This window comes from Somniosus microcephalus, chromosome 32, assembly GCF_052327205.1.
Source record: "Somniosus microcephalus isolate GS21.2 chromosome 32, FLI_Smic_1.0, whole genome shotgun sequence".
Classification (NCBI taxonomy): Eukaryota; Metazoa; Chordata; class Chondrichthyes; order Squaliformes; family Somniosidae; genus Somniosus; species Somniosus microcephalus.
This window is the reverse complement of record NC_141018.1, coordinates 5,473,876-5,491,062: the sequence shown is the minus strand read 5'-3', so window position 1 is coordinate 5,491,062 and position 17,187 is coordinate 5,473,876. Positions and strand designations below refer to the sequence as shown.

Here is a 17,187-nt window from a genome sequence, read left to right as displayed (position 1 = left end):
GGGACAGTGTACTGAATTTGGATGATCAGCCATGATATCATTGAATGGCAGAGCAGACTCGAGGGGCAGACTGGCCTACTCCTGCTCCTATCTTCTCTGTAGATAGGCTGATAGGGTGAGCTGAGGAGGTTGTGGGATGAGTGTCCTGTGGAGCATAGAAAAAGGCAGCGACCTATTGGGACGATTGGCCGGATTCAATGCTGAGGACCCCATGTCATGTGATGAGATGGCCCACCTACACTATAGTGATGGAACCGTCAGGGCGCACACTGATCCAGAGCTTGAAGACGGGAATAACCTTGCCCTTGAACTTGGCATTGAAGGTGTGAACAAGGGAACCATCGTCGGGGTTGTAGAAGGACACCCGGCCTTCCCCGACGTCCACGTAGATGCCGAGCTTACTCAGTTGGACCAGCAGGACGTGGGGGCCCAGGGACCTTATCTGCTCGGCTGAGCCTTTGATGTTCCACAGCATCAGGGTCCAGTAGCCCTCGTTGGGTGAAGGCCTACTGTACCGTGTCATGGCCCGGTGGCGCTGTGACACGCCAACACTCCAGGCCGTTTTGGGGCTGACCGACACCTCCCAGTAATTCTTCTCCGCCGGGAGCCCATCGCTGGCCCAGATGGCCCAGGTGTCCAAATTCTTCGTCTTCTCGTCCGGAGTTGGCGTGGCTTCCGCGTTCCAGGTGGCGCTGGTGCGGTTCTTCGACACCGTGAACCGCGGATCGGCCGACCCACCATCCATAAACACCGGAACTGGAAAACAAAATAAGAAGAATGATCATCATTATTGAGTTTCACTCTCAATATCCCGTCTTGCAACATGCGCCTATATTTCATGGAATGATATGGAGTTTACAGCACAGAAACTCTCCATTCGGCCCAACAGGATTGCGGTCCACATGCGGCCCAATTTACCCTACCTCTGAACACCCGATCAGCTTAACCTTCAATACATAGAAACTTAGAAGATAGGAGCAGGAGTAGGCCATTCGGCCCCTCGAGCCTGCTCCGCCATTCAATGAGATCATGGTTGATCATCCAAGTTCAGTACTCTGTTCCTGCCTTCTTTCCATATCCCTTGATCCCTTTAGCCTTAAGAAATATATCCAACTCCTTCTTGAATACATTTAATGAATTGGCCTCTGCTGCCTTCTTTGGTAGAGAATTCCACAGGTTCACCACTCTCTGGGTGAAAAAAATTCCTCCTCATCTCTGTCCTAAATGGCTTACCCCTTATCCTTAGTCTGTGACCCCTGGTTCCGGACTCCCCGACCATCGGCAACATCCTTGCTGCATCTAGTCTGTCTAGTCCTGTTAGAATTTTATAAACTTCAATGAGATCGCCTCTCATTCTTCTAATCTCCAGTGAGTATAAGCACAATCGGCCCAATCTCTCCTCATACGTCATTCCTGCCATCCCAGGTATCAGCCTGGTGAATCTTCGCTGCACTCCCTCCATGGCAAGAACATCCTTCCTCAGATAAGGCGACCAAAACTGCACACAATACTCAAGCTGTGGTCTCACCAAGGCCCTGTACAACTGCAGCAAGACATCCTTGTTCCTGTACTCGAACCCTCTCGCTACAAAGGCCAACATACCATTTGCCTTCTTAACCGCCTGCTGCACCTGCACGCTTACCTTCAGCGACTGATGCACAAGGACGCCCAGGTCTCGTTGCACTTCCCCTTCTCCCAACCTATTGCCATTCAGATAATAATCTGCCGTCATACTTTTGACACCAAAGTGGATAACCTTGCATTTATCCACATTATATTGCATCTGCCATGCTTCTGCCCAATCACCCAACCTGTACAAATCATACTGGAGTTTCTCGGCATCCTCCTCACAGCACACACGCCCACCCAGATTTGTGTCATCTGCAAACTTGGAGATATTACATCTAGTTCCCTCGTCTAGATCATTAATATAAATTGTGAAGAGCTGGGCTCCAAGGACCGATCCCTGTGGTACTCCACTAGTCACTGCCTGCCACTCGGAAAAATCTCTCCTCATACGTCATTCCTGCCATCCCAGGTATCAGTCTGGTGATTCTTCGCTGCACTCCCTCCATGGCAAAAACATCCTTCCTCAGATAAGGCGACCAAAACTACACACAATACTCAAGGTGTGGTCTCACCAAGGCCATGTACAACTGCAACAAGGCATCCTTGTTCCTCTGCATCTGCAACCTCTGCATGGCTCTGACATGCTTTCCTCAAGTGTGGTGGCCAGGATTGGAGACAATACTGCAGCTGAGGCCTAATCTGGTGATTTATCACAGGGTTCGCAATAAACTCCTTTGCCTGAGACTCTACCTGTCTGTGTATAAAGCCCAGGCTTTATGCTTCCCACAGCCAGCACGAATGTCCTTCTCTTCGACATCAATGTTGAGGACAAACGGGGCGGGGAGTATTATGGGGTGCCTATCAAATACCGCATATTTGACACCATCGCTCAATGATAAACCAAACCCAATTATTGCGGATCTGTTCAAGGATCCATTGCTTCTCATTGTTGGTCAGTCCGATGATTAATACTTATGACACGGTGAAATCTCAGTTGGTCATTTTAGTAAGACAATGGCCCAGAAATTCGGGTTCCCACGGGTGAGTATGCACGGGGTACTCATCGTAAGCCCAATGGAAGTGCCGGTTTCGTGCGTGCACTGCGCATGCGCGGGAAACCGCCACTTCCGTTCCCCTGAAAGAAGGGGTTCAGAAGTCGAACATGTGCGCCGGAGAGGCAGTGTGTGCGCCTCGAACTTAAAGTTTTTTTTCCAGGTTTTCCCGGGAGGGTAAGTCTCCAGAAGTTAGACATTTAAAAAGCACTCGCAAGGCCTGCTTTTTACAAGGTAAGTGGTGAATTAATTAAAATTAAAACATTTTTTCCACAGGTTTATCATTTTTAAATACTTTAAAGAAAGGTAAGTTTATTTTTAGCCCCGTTAGAAAATTTATTTTTTCAGCAATATAAATTATTGTTTAAAATAGTTATTTCATGTAATTTATAGTTTATTTTAAAAATGTGATGCTTTTTTAAAATTTATTTGATGTTTTAGTGATGTTTTGGGGCTTATAGTATTTATAGGTTTGACAGGTCTTCCTGTCAAACTTATGAATGAAGCATTCCCTGCTACCATTGGCTCTCCATGGCCCACCTGATCACAGGGGATGCATCGAACTAACTGCGCCCCTGGGATACGCAAGCACTGCGCGCCGGCAGTTGGAGCAGGCCTAGGATCGGAATCCCACGCGGGCCCTCAGCTCAATGGCCGGCGCGCTAGGTAAGTGCAGGTCGGGGGCTTGCACCCGCGGGAAGCCCCCGACCTGAATTTCTGGGCCATTAGAACATCAAAACTGGCCGCACGAGATTTCATCATGCGAATCCCTCGTTCCGGAGCTGGGAATGCTTTTCGTGGGACCGAAGGTGTTCACCCGGGCGGGGAAGGGGTTCAGCTGGTGGGCAAGTTGTTACGGATATGAAGGGGTGCAGGGGTGTTGAAGTGGGTCAGGGCTGGGAAGGTGTCCAGGGGGTTGGAAAATGTTACAGGAGCGGGAATGGGAATCCATAATCCTTACCTTTATTATTCTTTATTCGTTTCCAGTCTAAAAAATGTTTTAACAGAGAGAGAAGGAAAATAGCAATGAGCTGTTTCACTTTTGAGATCGAGAGCAGTAACAAATTTGCGTTAAATGCCAGCGGGGGCTCAGTGGGTAGAACATTCCCCTCTCCGTGTCTGATGGTCATGAGTCCAATTGATTCTTGAGCCGTATAATCCAGGAAGACATTCCCGGTTGCCAATACCAAGGAATCGCTGCACGGTCATAGGGGCAGTACTGATGGATCTCTGTACACTGAGCAGGAAATACTGAGCGAGATTGGTCCTGTAGGAGGGACAATACTGAGTGAGCACTGCGCAGTCGGAGGGTTGGTACTGAAGGAGCGAAGCACAGTCGGAGGATTAGAACTCCAATGACGGAGAGGACATCTTTAAGATGAGACATTAAACTTCTGCCCTCTCAGCTGGACTTAACAGATCTCATGGATAGATGCACAGAACAGCGGCCTCTAAAGTGGCAAATCAAAAAATCACAGGGCAGCTACAGCACGGGTTAGATACAGATTGATGATCCATCTATATTGTCCCAGCAAACTGTCCCAGGGCAGTTACAGCAAGGGTCAGGTACAGCGTAATTGTCCCTCTATACTGTGTTATCCTACACTCCCATGGCATACTATAGCAAGGTTCAAAATAGTTTAATGCTCCTACTATGCTGCCCCATCAAACACTCCTGGGGCAGGTACAGCACGGGTTAGATACAGAGTAAAGCTCCCTCTACACTGTCCCATCAAACACTCCCAGGGCAGGTACAGCACGGGGTTAGATACAGAGTAAAGCTCCCTCTACACTGTCTAATCAAACACTCCCAGGGCAGGTACAGCACGGGGTTAGATACAGAGTAAAGCTCCCTCTACACTGTCCCATCAAACACTCCCAGGGCAGGTACAGCACGGGTTAGATACAGAGTAAAGCTCCCTCTACACTGTCCCATCAAACACTCCCAGGGCAGGTACAGCACGGGTTAGATACAGAGTAAGGCTCCCTCTATACTGTCCCATCAAACACTCCCAGGGCAGGTACAGCATGGGTTAGATACAGAGTAAAGCTCCCTCTACACAGTACCAGCAAACACTCCCAATGCAATTACAGTAGGTTTAGACACACAGTAATGATCCCTCTATACTGTGCCGTCAAATACTCCCACTGTAGGTAAAGCACGGTTTGAAACGGTATGAATTTTATTCAACAATTCGAATGCTTTCGATAAGGTCCCGCATAAGAGATTGGCGTGTAAATTTAAAGCAATGGGACTGGGGGCAAGGTACTGACTTGGATAGAGAACTGGTTGGCAGACAGGAAGCAAAGAGTTGGAATAAACGGGTCTTTTTCCGAGTGGCAGGCAGTGGCTAGTGGGTTACCGCAGGGATCGGTACTAGGAACCCAGCTATTCACAATATATATTTTTGATCTAGACGAGGGAACTAGATGTAATATCTCCAAGTTTGCAGATGACACAAAGCTGGGTGGGCGTGTGTGCAGTGAGGAGGATGCCGAGAAACTCTAGTATGATTTGGACAGGCTGGATGATTGGGCAGAAGCATGGCAGATGCAGTATAATGTGGATAAATGCGAGGTTATCCACTTTGGTGGCAAAAACAGGAAGGCAGGTTATTATCTGAACGGCAATAGATTGGGAGAAGGGGAAGTGCAACGAGATCTGGGTGTCCTTGTGCACCAGTCGCTGAAGGTAAGCATGCAGGTGCAGCAGGCGGTTAATAAGGCAAATGCTATGTTGGCCTTCGTAGCGAGAGGGTTCGAGTACAGGAACAAGGATGACTTGCTGCAGTTGTACAGGGCCTTGATGAGACCACACCTTGAGTATTGTGTGCAGTTTTGGTCACCTTATCTGAGGAAGGATGTTCTTGCCATGGAGGGAGTGCAGCGAAGATTCACCAGACTGATACCTGGGATGGCAGGAATGACGTATGAGGAGAGATTGGGTTGATTGGGCTTATACTTGCTGGAGTTTAGAAGAATGAGAGGGGATCTCATTGAAACTTATAAAATTCTAACAGGACTAGACAGACTAGATGCAGGAAGGATGTTCCCAATGGCCGGGGAGTCCAGAACCAGGGGTCACAGTCTAAGGATAAGGGGTAAGCCATTTAGGACAGAGATGAGGAGGAATTTCTTCACCCAGAGAGTGGTGAACCTGTGGAATTCTCTACCACAGAAGGCAGTGGAGGCCAATTCATTAAATATATTCAAGATGGAGTTAGATATATTTCTTAAGGCTAAAGGGATCAAGGGATATGGGGAGAAGGCAGGGACAGGGTACTGAATTTGGATGATCAGCCATGATCTCATTGAATGGCGGAGCAGACTCGAGGGGCCGAATGGCCTACTCCTGCTCCTATCTTCTATGTTTCTATGTGTCTATGTTTGGGGTGATGTCCGATTCAACCCGAGAAGGTTTTCTCATTGACCCTGAGGATGACAACAAGGGACTAACAGCTGAAGAGCATGGGTGGCGCTACAGCATTGTGGGAGCAACTTTACCACACGGACTGCAGCGGTTCAACAAGATGGCACAGCGCAACCTTATCGAGAGGCATCTTGGGATTTTCAATATAATGCCGGCTTGCCAATGATATCCACAATATAAAAATTCAACTTCGAAGTGTTGAGAACAGGGGTCAGGGTGATCACCCGCGGACCGAAGACAAAGGCATGTTCTCCACACAGAGACACCAAGGGCTCCTCTCACCTGACCCTTTCGAGGGCTCCTTGCAGTCTGTAAGGGAGCGAAGGAAACGCGTTAGCATTGGACAAGGAGCAGTAGTCATTGGCTAATCATGTGTAATTCTGGCTGAAATTGGGCATGGTGTCGGGGTTAAAGGAGGAATCGCTAATGGCGCCCGATATGGGACGTGCCGATTTTCAGGTCTATCGATGTCAATGTGGCGGGTCGTAGAAACGGGCGAGTGAAATCCAATTTCAATCTCTATATTCTAAGATGACACACCTTTCTGTTACCCATTGCTAATTATGAAAGTGCTGTCACCTGATTAAAGTTGAGGTGGAAAAATTCAGTATCGCCCCATTTGGGGCGCCGATACCGGCCGTGCACAAAGTTTCAGCGCCTGGCGCTAATTATCGCCTCCGACAGCAAACTTGGATTTTATCGCCCCTGGAGGTGATTGGAGCGCTTAATCAGGCGCTTCACACATGTCTTAAGGCGCAAAGGCCGAGGAGCGAGGCGCTAACTCAGAGCGTGGGTGAAGCAAGGAAGGGCAAATCAAAATGAAGCTGCAAAGTGCTGCTCACGACCCAAAACTCCTTCACACAGCGTTGAATCTCTCCAGAAGTCTCTCTCTCTCTCTCAGAATGTGTGGTGCAAAAAGGTCACTGACAAAAAAAGGCAGGAAGTGGTCGCCTTTAGATAGTGCTCCGCCAGTCCCTTTCTGACAGCATAACGCTCCCCTCAACCTGTCGTTGCTAGCGGCAGGCGGTAAGGCAGGGGGCGCCACTCAATATCCAGTCCAGGGCGCTACCTGGGCGTTGCGCACTCGATTGACGTCAAGATCTGCTGGCGCAGGAGATCGTGGCGGTAGTGTTTAGCGCAGCCGCAAAATGTCTAGTTAATTTCACGAGCGGGACAAATATCGCCACACCCGGGCACTAGTTGCTTTGCGCCCCAATTGGCGCCCTCTTAATGCACTAACGGGAGGCGCAAACAACTGAATTTTTCCCCCTAAATTAATATTTATGTTCAGTTCTGGGCACCGCAACTTAGAATGGGTACACCTGCCTTGGAAGGAGTGCAGCACAAATTCCTCTATACAGCTACCAAGGGCTCCAAGCGTGATCTTATCAGGAGTGATTACATAAACTCTGCTCGAATTTCCTGGAATAGGGAAAGCAATTTGAATGACATTTTGTGAATTGAAACCTATAAAATGCTGACAGCGCTAGACAGATTGGATGCAGGGATGATGTTTCCCCTGGCTGGGGGGTGGTCTGGAACCAGGGGTCACAGTCTCAGGATACGGGGTAGGACAGTTAGACTGAGATGAGGAGCAATGTCTTCATTCAGAGTGTGGTGAACCTGTGGAATTCTCTTACACAGAAGGCTGTGGAGGCCAATCACTGATTATATCCACTTTGGTGTCAAAAACAGGAAGGCAGATTATTATCTGAATGGCAATAGATTGGGAGAAGGAGAAGTGGAACGAGATGTGGGCGTCCTTGTGCACCAGTCACTGAAGGTAAGCATGCAGGTGCAGCAGGCGGTTAAGAAGGCAAATGATATGTTGGCCTTCGTAGCGAGAGGGTTTGAGTACAGGAACAAGGATGTCTTGCTGCAGTTGTACAGGGCCTTGGTGAGACCACATCTTGAGTATTGTGTGCAGTTTTGGTCGCCTTATCTGAGGAAGGATGTTCTTGCCATGGAGGGAGTGCAGCGAAGATTCACCAGGCTGATACCTGGGATGGCAGGAATGATGTATGAGGAGAGATTGGGTCGATTGGGCTTATACTCGCTGGAGTTTAGAAAAATGAGAGGGGATCTCATTGAAACTTATAAAATTCTGACAGGACTGGACAGGCTAGATGCAGGAAGGATGTTCCCGATGGTCGGGGAGTCCAGAACCAGGAGTCACAGTCTAAGTTTAAGGGGTAAGCCATTTAGGACAGAAATGAGGAGGAATTTCTTCACCCAGAGAGTGGTGAACCTGTGGAATTCTCTACCACAGAAGGCAGTGGAGGCCAATTCATTAAATATATTCAAGAAGGAGTTGGATATATTTCTTAAGGCTAAAGGGATCAAGGGGTATGGGGAGAAGGCAGGGACAGGGTACTGAGTTTGGATGATCAGCCATGATCTCATTGAATGGCGGAGCAGGCTCGAGGGGCCGAATGGCCTACTCCTGCTCCTATCTTCTATGTTTCTATGTTTCTATGAATGGCAGAGCAGGCTTGATGTGCCAAATGTCCTTCTCCTCCTCCAATTTTTCTATGTTAGTATGTTTCTAATTTTCAACTGAGTGGTTAGGGTAGAAAGGGAGAAACTTATTCTGCTGGTGACGAGGACAGGGGACATAAACGGTAATTCGGAGCCAGGCCTTTCAGGAGAGAAGTTTAGAAGCTCTTCCTCACGCACAGACTGGTGGAAGTGTTCAACACTCTCCCGCAAGCAGCAGTAGATGCTGGCTCAATTGTTGTGTGCACAGAGTTGTGTACGCAGAGCCGGTAGAATCTGCTATACCGAATGGTTCGGTAACCAGATTACAACGATAATTAATTGAGTGTGAGAATTTGGTGCGGAGCGCGACTGAGGTGTTAAGTAATTAAAGCCAAGGGGTAGTAGGAAGAGCGGATAAGGGCAATGCTGTTGATGTCATATACTTGGAATTGCAAACGGCCTTTGTTAAGTTGGCAAACGGTAGGCTTATGGTATAGGTTAGTGCCTGTGCAGTCACGGGGCAACATAGAAACATAGAAGATAGGAGCAGGAGTAGGCCATTTGGCCCCTCGAGCCTGCTCCGCCATTCAATGAGATCATGGCTGATCATCCAAATTCAGTACCCTGTCCCTGCTTTCTCCCCATATCCCTTGATCCCTTTAGCCTTAAGAAATATATCTAACTCCTTCTTGAATATATTTAATGAATTGGCCTCAACTGCCTTCTGTGGTAGAGAATTCCACAGGTTCACCGCTCTCTGGGTGAAGAAATTCCTCCTCATCTCTGTCCTAAATGGCTTACCCCTTATCCTTAGACTGTGACCCCTGGTTCTGGACTCCCCGACCATCAGGAACATCCTTCCTGCATCTAGTCTGTCTAGTCCTGTTAGAATTTTATAAGTTTCAATGAGATCCCCTCTCATTCTTCTAAACTCCAGCGAGTACAAGCCCATTCGACCTAATCTCTCCTCATACATCATTCCTGCCATCCCAGCTATCAGTCTGGTGAATCTTCGCTGCACTCCTTCCATGGCAAGAACATCCTTCCTCAGATAAGGCGACCAAAACTGCACACAATACTCAGGATGTGGTCTCACCAAGGCCCTGTACAACTGCAGCAAGACATCCTTGTTCCTGTACTTGAACCCTCTCGCTACGAAGGCCAACATACCATTTGCCTTCTGAACCGCCCGCTGCGCCTGCACGCTGACCTTCAGCGGCTGGGGCACAAGTGGCTGAATGGACCGCCAATTGGCTAAAATGTGGAAAGTACAGATTAGGATCAAGGCTAGCTGTTCAGATTGGAGGAATGTACAAAGCGATGTTCCACGAGGGTCAGTGATTGGCCGAGGCATGTAGAATCATAGAATCATAGAAATTTACCGCAAAGAAGGTGGCCATTCGGTCCCTCTTGTCCGTGCCAGCCAATAAAGGTCTATCCACCCTAATCCCACCTTCCTGCACCAGCTCTGTAGCCCTGTAGGTTACGGCTACTCAAATGCATATCCAAGTATGTTTTAATTATGATGAGGGTCTCTGCCTCTACCATCCTTTCACGCAGTGAGTTCCAGACCCCCACGACCCTCTGGCTGAAAACAATTCACCTCAAATCCCTTCGAAACCTCCGACCAGTTACTTTAAATCTATGCTCCCCTGGTTATTGACATTTCTGCTGAGGGAAATAGGTCCTTTCTATCCACTCCATCTAGGCCCCTCATAATTTTATACACCTCAAATAGGTCATCCCTCAGTCTCCGCTGTTTCAAAGCAAACAACCCCAGCCTATAAAACCTTTCCTCATAGCTAAAATACCCGAGTCCACGCAACATCCTCGTAAATCTCCACTGCACCCGCTCTAGTGCAATCACATCCTTCCTGTAATGTGGTGACCAGAACTCCATGCAGTATTCTAGTTGCGGCCTAACTAGTGTTTTATACAGTTGAAGCATAACCTCACTGCTCTTATATTCTATGCCTCGGCTAATAAAGGCAAGTATCCCGCATGTCTTTTTAACCAACTTATCTAGCAATCCTGCGCCCTTCAGGGATCTTTAGACTTTGATTTTCGAACCCAGTACCACATGTTTGACCAGCTAAGCCACGGAGACAAATCACGTGTGTAGTAAAACGCCAGCAAAGATTATTTGAGCTTCATGGCGTGTTACTGTGCTAGATAATCTATTTAGTTCTCTGTAATTAATCATTTTAAATTGGAAATCGATAGGCAGGTGGAAGGAGTTAAGATGCAGATCAGCCATGATCTAAGCGCATGCTGGAACAGACGGGATTGGGCTGATTGGCCGACACCTGTTCCTAAGTTTCTCTTGTACAGAAGTAGGCGATGTATTTTCTGATAATATTCAAGAGGAATTGGAAGAGCTTCAGCCCTACCTGTATCTCGAAGCTTCTTCTCAAGATCTGAAAAAAGAGGAATATTTCTGACGGAGCGGCAGCGAGACAACATTATATTCCAAAAAAGAAAGTGTCACCCTTTCCACAGAAAGCCTTATTTACATCTCACAACCATTTTTATTCCCATTGAAATCTGCAGAAATATGATTCGGGACAGATGTGAAGCGAGAGGTCGCACTGCCAGCGCCTGTTTTACACTAATAGCACTAAAGCTAAGATCGAAACATAGAAACATAGAAGATAGGAGCAGGAGTAGGCCATTCGGCCCCTCGAGCCTGCTCCGCCATTCAATGAGATCATGGCTGATCATCCAAACACAGTACCCTGTCCCTGCCTTCTCCCCATATCCTGTGATCCCTTCAGTCTTAAGAAATATATCCATCTCCTTCTTGAATATATTTAATGAATTGGCCTCAACTGCCTTCTGTGGTAGCAAATTCTACAGATTCACCACTCTCTGGGTGAAGAAATTCCTCCTCATCTCTGTCCTAAAAGGCTTACCCCTTATCCTTAGACTGTGACCCCTGGTTCTGGCCTCCCCGACCATCGGGAACATCCTTCCTGCATCTAGTCTGTCCAATCCTGTTAGAATTTTATAAGTTTCAATGAGATCCCCTCTCATTCTTCTAAACTCCAGCGAGTATAAGCCCAATTGACCCAATCTCTCCTCATACGTCATTCCTGCCATCCCAGGTATAATAAGCCTGTTGAATCTTTGCTGAACTCCCTCCATGGCAAGAACATCCTTCCTCAGATAAGGTGACCAAAACTGCACACAATACTCAAGGTGTGGTCTTGTCTGGAACTGAGAAATGTCATGTCCACGGTATTGCTTCGCAATCATTAACTAATGAAAATAAACTTATTTCCGAACGGTGGATGGCGTTGGACTGTCATGTGTGCTTGTTTGGGAAGAATGAGTGGCGGCGGGGATAGATCAGCTGTGGTTCAGGGCTAGCACTCTGGGCCAGAAGCTGTTGGGTTTCACTGTCCCAATCCAGAGACTTAAGCACAAAATCCGGTCTGACTCTCCCCGTGCCACTGCTGAGGAAGGACTGCTCTGGCGGAGGTGCCATCCGTTGATGAGTTGTTAAACAGCGGACCAGACTGATACCTGGGATGGGAGGAATGACGTATGAGGAGAGATTGGGTCCATTGGGCTTATACTCGCTGGAGTTTAGAAGAATGAGAGGCGATCTCATTGAAACTTATCCCATTTTGATGGCAAAAACAGGAAGGCAGATTATTATCTGAACGGCAATAGATTGGGAGAAGGGGAAGTGCAACGAGACCTGGGTGTCCTTGTGCACCAGTCGCTGAAAGTAAGCATGCAGGTGCAGCAGGCGGTTAAGAAGGCAAATGGTATGTTGGCCTTCGTAGCGCGAGGGTTTGAGTACAGGAACAAGGATATCTTACTGCAGTTGTACAGGGCCTTGGTGAGACCGCACCTTATTGTGTGCAGTTTTGGTCACCTTATCTGAGGAAGGATGTTCTTGCCATGGAGGGAGTGCAGTGAAGATTCACCAGACTAATACCTGGGATGGCAGGAATGACGTAGGAGGAGAGATTGGGTCGATTGGGCTTATACTCGCTGGAGTTTAGAAGAATGAGAGGGGATCTCATTGAAACTTATAAAATTTTAACAGGACTAGACAGACTGGATGCAGGAAGGATGTTCCCGATGGCCAGAGAGTCCAGAACCAGGGGTCACAGTCTAAAGATACAGGGTAAGCCATTTAGGACAGAGATGTGGAAGAATTTCTTCACCCAGAGAGTGGTGAACCTATGGAATTCTCTACCACAGAAGGCAGTTGAGGTCAATTCATTACATATATTCAAGAAGGAGTTAGATATATTTCTTAAGGCTAAAGGGATCAAGGGATATGGGGAGAAGGCAGGGACAGGGTACTGAATTTGGCACTTTACAGCCTTCCGGACTCAATATCGAGTTCAACAATTTCAGATCATAACCTCGGCCCATATGACATTTTTACTTATACTTTTTATCCACACCTTTGTTTTGGCCCTTTCCTTTTTTTTCGCTCTCCCACGTGGCAGCTGTGTCCCATTCTGCCAGCGCATTTCACACCTAATCTAGAGCTGTCTTTTGTCTCCACTAGTCCTATCACCATCTTGTCTCGTTTTGAATACCTCTTAATGTCTCCTCTTCTCTTTTGTTCTCTCCCAGCCCAGCCTCTTAATCTATTTCATTCCCTGTGTCTCTTTAGTCTTGACAAAGGGTTTTGACCCGAAACGTTGACTCTAATTTCTCTCCATGGATGTTGCCTGGCCTGCTGAGTTTTTCCAGCATTTTCTGTTGTTATTTCGGATTTCCAGCATCCGCAGTATTTTGCTATCGTACTGAATTTGGATGATCAGCCATGATCTCATTAAATGGCGGAGCAGGCTCGAGGGGCCGAATGGCATACTCCTGCTCCTATCTTCTATGTTTCTATGACCCAACTATCATTTTACGTGGATATAAACGAACTCATGGCTATATTTACAAATAGAACAGGAGAGTTCCGCATGGTTTCCTGACGATTATTTATCCCTCAAACAGCAAGACTAAAAATAACATTAATTGCTCATTTCTATTTGCGGGACCTTGCTGTGTGCATCATAGCTGCCTCATTTCGTACCTTGCAAAGCTGACTAATTGGATAGCTCTCTCCAACTGCACTTCAAAACTACTTAATTGGATGTAAAGTTCTTCACGATGTCCTGAAGGCGCGAAAGGAGCTATATATATTTGTATTCATTCATGGGATCTGAGAGTCACTGGCAAGGCCAGCATTTATTGCACATCACTGATGCCCATTGAGAAGGTGGTGGTGGGCCTCCTTCTTTAAGCGCTGCAGTCCGTGTGGTGAACATACTCCCACAATGCTCTTAGGGAGGGAGTTGCCGGATTTTGACCCAGTGACGATGAAGGAACGGCTGATATACTTCTAAGTCAGGGTGGTGTGTGACTTGGAGGGGGACTTGGCGGTGGTGGTGGTCCCATCCGCCTGCTGCCCTTGTCCTTCTAGGTGGAAGAGTTCGCGGGATTGGGAGGTGCTGCGGGAGATGCCTTGGCGAGTTGATGCAGTGCATCTTGCAGATGGTACACACTGCAGCCACGGTGCGCCGGTGGTGGAGAGAGTGAATGTTTAAGGGGTGCCAATCAAGCGGGCTGCTTTGTCCTGGATCATGTCGAGCTTCTTGAGTGTTGCCGGAGCTGCACTCATCCAGGCAAATGGAGAGTATTCTATCACACTCCTTACTTGTACCTTGGGGTGGCAGGAATGACGTATGAAAGGCTTTGCAGAGTCAGGAGGTGAAACACTCGCCGCAGAATACCCAGCCTCTGACCTGCTCTTGTTGCCACAGTATTTATGTGGCTGGTCCAGGTAAGTTTCTGGTCAATGGTCATCACCAGGATGTTGATGGTGGGGGATTCGGTGATGGTAATGCTGTTGAATGTCAAGGGGCGGTGGTCAGTTCTCTCGCTTGTTGGAGATAGTCATTGCCTGTCTCCAATAATTTTTATAGATATAATAAATAAGGAGAAACTCTTTCCACTGTGAGTAATTTACGTAACTGCAGGACACAAATTGAAGATAATAGGTAAAAGAACCAGAGTTGGAGTTGTGGAGTAATTTGTTTTACACGGCGAGATTTTAGCATTTGGTCGGCTCTACCTGATATTGCCAAGGAAGCAGATTCAACTTATACCTTCTGAAGGTGAATTGCATTGTGACTAAATTGTATTTTCTATCAAACAGTTGGCAAAGGCAACGGTGCGGAGAATGGCCTCCTTCCATGCCATTTCACTTTGCGATTCTGCGAATGCCGAAGAAATAGATCAATCGACAATTTTGTACAAAGGGCATTCATTTCATTTGGACCAGGCTTACCCATAATCTGCAGACGGGCTTCAACTGTTGAGAGGGAGAGAAGCATAAACAACCAATGCATTAAATTGAAGCAATTGATGCTTTGTAAACCAGTTTATATAATTATTGCAGTTACAGTACAGAAGTGGGTGGGTGTATTGGAGAGAGACGGCACAGAAAGAAGGAACAGGCTGGGGCTCTGTGTTTTAGAACAAGAACAAACTGGCTGGTGGCCTGTTGAAGGTCTTTCAAATTACGAAGGGATTCCACAGGGTGGACATAGAGAAGATGTGTTCACTTGTGGGCAGTCCAAAAACCTAGGGAAAAAACGATGAAATCGTCACAAGCAAAGCTAATAGGGGATTCAGGAGCAACTTACTTTCACAGAGAAGGGTTTGAATATGGAACTCGTTACCACAAGGAGTAGTTGAGGCGAATAGAATAGATGCAGCTAAGGGGAAGCGATATAAATACAAGAGGGAGGAGGGAATATGCTGAAGGCTTTCAGAAGGCACATGGGATTGGGGGCAAGGTACTGACTTGGATAGAGAACTGGTTGGCAGACAGGAAGCAAAGAGTTGGAATAAACGGGTCTTTTTCCGAGTGGCAGGCAGTGACTAGTGGGGTACAGCAGGGATCAGTGCTCAGACCCCAGCTATTCACAATATATATTAATGATCTAGATGAGGGAGCTAGATGTAATATCTCCAAGTTTGCAGACGACACAAAGCTAGGTGGGCGTGTGTGCTGTGAGGAGGATGCCGAGAAACTCCAGTATGATTTGGACAGGTTGGGTGATTGGGCAGATGCATGGCAGATGCAGTATAATGTGGATAAATGCGAGGTTATTCACTTTGGTGGTAAAAACAGGAAGGCAGATAATTATCTGAATGGCAATAGATTGGGAGAAGGGGAAGTGCAACGAGACCTGGGTGTCCTTGTGCAGCTGTCGCTGAAGGTAAGCATGTAGATAGACTAAATGCAGGAATGATGTTCCCGATAGCCGGAGAGTCCATAACCAGGGGTCACCGTCTAAGGGTAAGGGGTAAGCCATTTAGGACGGAGATGAGGAGGAATTTCTTCACCCAGAGAGTGGGGAACCTGTGGAATTCTCTGCCACAGAAGGCAGTTGAGGCCAATTCATTAAATATATTCAAGAAGGAGTTAGATATATTTCTTAAGTCTGAAGGGATCAAGGGATATGGGGAGAAGGCAGGGACAGGGTACTGAATTTGGATGATCAGCCGTGATCGCATTGAGTGGCGGAGCAGGCCCAAGGGGCCGAATGGCCGACTCCCGCTCCTATCTTCTATGTTTCTATGTTTCTATGATAGGGCGAGATGAAGAGGGGTGGGAGCAGGCTCGGTGAACCATCCATCAGTTGGGTTGGACATTCTATGTTCGAGACATAGCTGAGTAAATAACGAAGTGCATTGATCCAGAATCTACGGTGGGGGGAGCGGGGCTTCGCACTTTCTTCTCAACAAAGTGGGGTAGAATTTCGACTCGGGGTGGCTGCGCAAAGCAGGCTGTGTCCAATGGGATGACCGCTATGCTCCCTGCCCGATAGTGAGCTCCGTCGAATTCAATAGAACTAAATATTGGGCATGTCCTATATCGGGCGGCAACAGCTCACTGCGCCTCCCCGTCCATGTCTGACTTCACCACCCCATCACCTCGCAATATCGTTGATGTTACGCTCATACCAGTCCCGCTAACATTGCTGAAAGGTTTTATGGGCAGAAATCGATGGGGAGGGACAGCAAGAGCAGGGCAGGGGTCTGAATCAGGCTTCCTGTATGATCCCCACTCAGTCTTCCAGCTGGGAATGCAGGTTTAGCCACAACCGCCCCCCCCGACCACAAGTCCCCCTCTCCCGCATCACACTCTGAAGCTGGTGGTTTGGGAATGTAACTAAAACCGCGGGAAGCGATTGGCACAAATCTGATAGAAACACGTACAACATTTATATCAACGAGTACTTTACCATATTTCTTTCGGAGGATTGCGAGCTCTGGAAGACATGAGAATGGAAAGATCCCGTGAATAAACCGGGAACGTTTGGCACATTTCCAACTAAACCAGAAGCCACTTGAAGACCATCTTTCCAGCACGAATTTGATCGTGGATGAGCGCGGCTGGATGATTAAAGCACGGGCCTTACACTAAACATCCGTAAGGCAAAGGTCCTCTACCAACCTGCCCCCGCCACACAGTGTTGCCCCCCGATTATCAAAATCCACGAGAAGGCCTTGGACAATGTGGACCACTTTCCATACCTCAGGAGCCTACTGTCAACAAGGGCAGACGTCGACGACGAAGTCCAACACCGCCTTCAGTGTGCCAGTGCAGCCTTCGGTCGCCTGAGG

General features: G+C 47.7%; 1 protein-coding gene across 1 annotated transcript; it reads right to left on the bottom strand.

Annotated features, from left to right (window-relative positions):
• Positions 1-235: 235 nt before the first annotated feature.
• LOC147097241 (nuclear factor 7, brain-like) lies at positions 236-11,055 on the bottom strand. Its single transcript, XM_085971983.1, has 3 exons — positions 11,043-11,055; positions 10,920-10,946; positions 236-756 (listed from the first exon to the last, which is right to left on the bottom strand). The coding sequence occupies exons 1-3, from the start codon at positions 11,053-11,055 to the stop codon at positions 236-238; spliced, it is 561 nt and encodes a 186-aa protein (XP_085828109.1).
• Positions 11,056-17,187: the final 6,132 nt, after the last annotated feature.

What these genes read in the sequence shown, in the direction of transcription:
- LOC147097241 (XM_085971983.1), bottom strand. An exon ending in GAAGAAGCTTCGAGATACAG is followed by an intron (nt 757 to 10,919) that starts GTAGGGCTGAAG and finishes TTTGTTTTCCAG; the next exon opens with TTCCGGTGTTTATGGATGGT.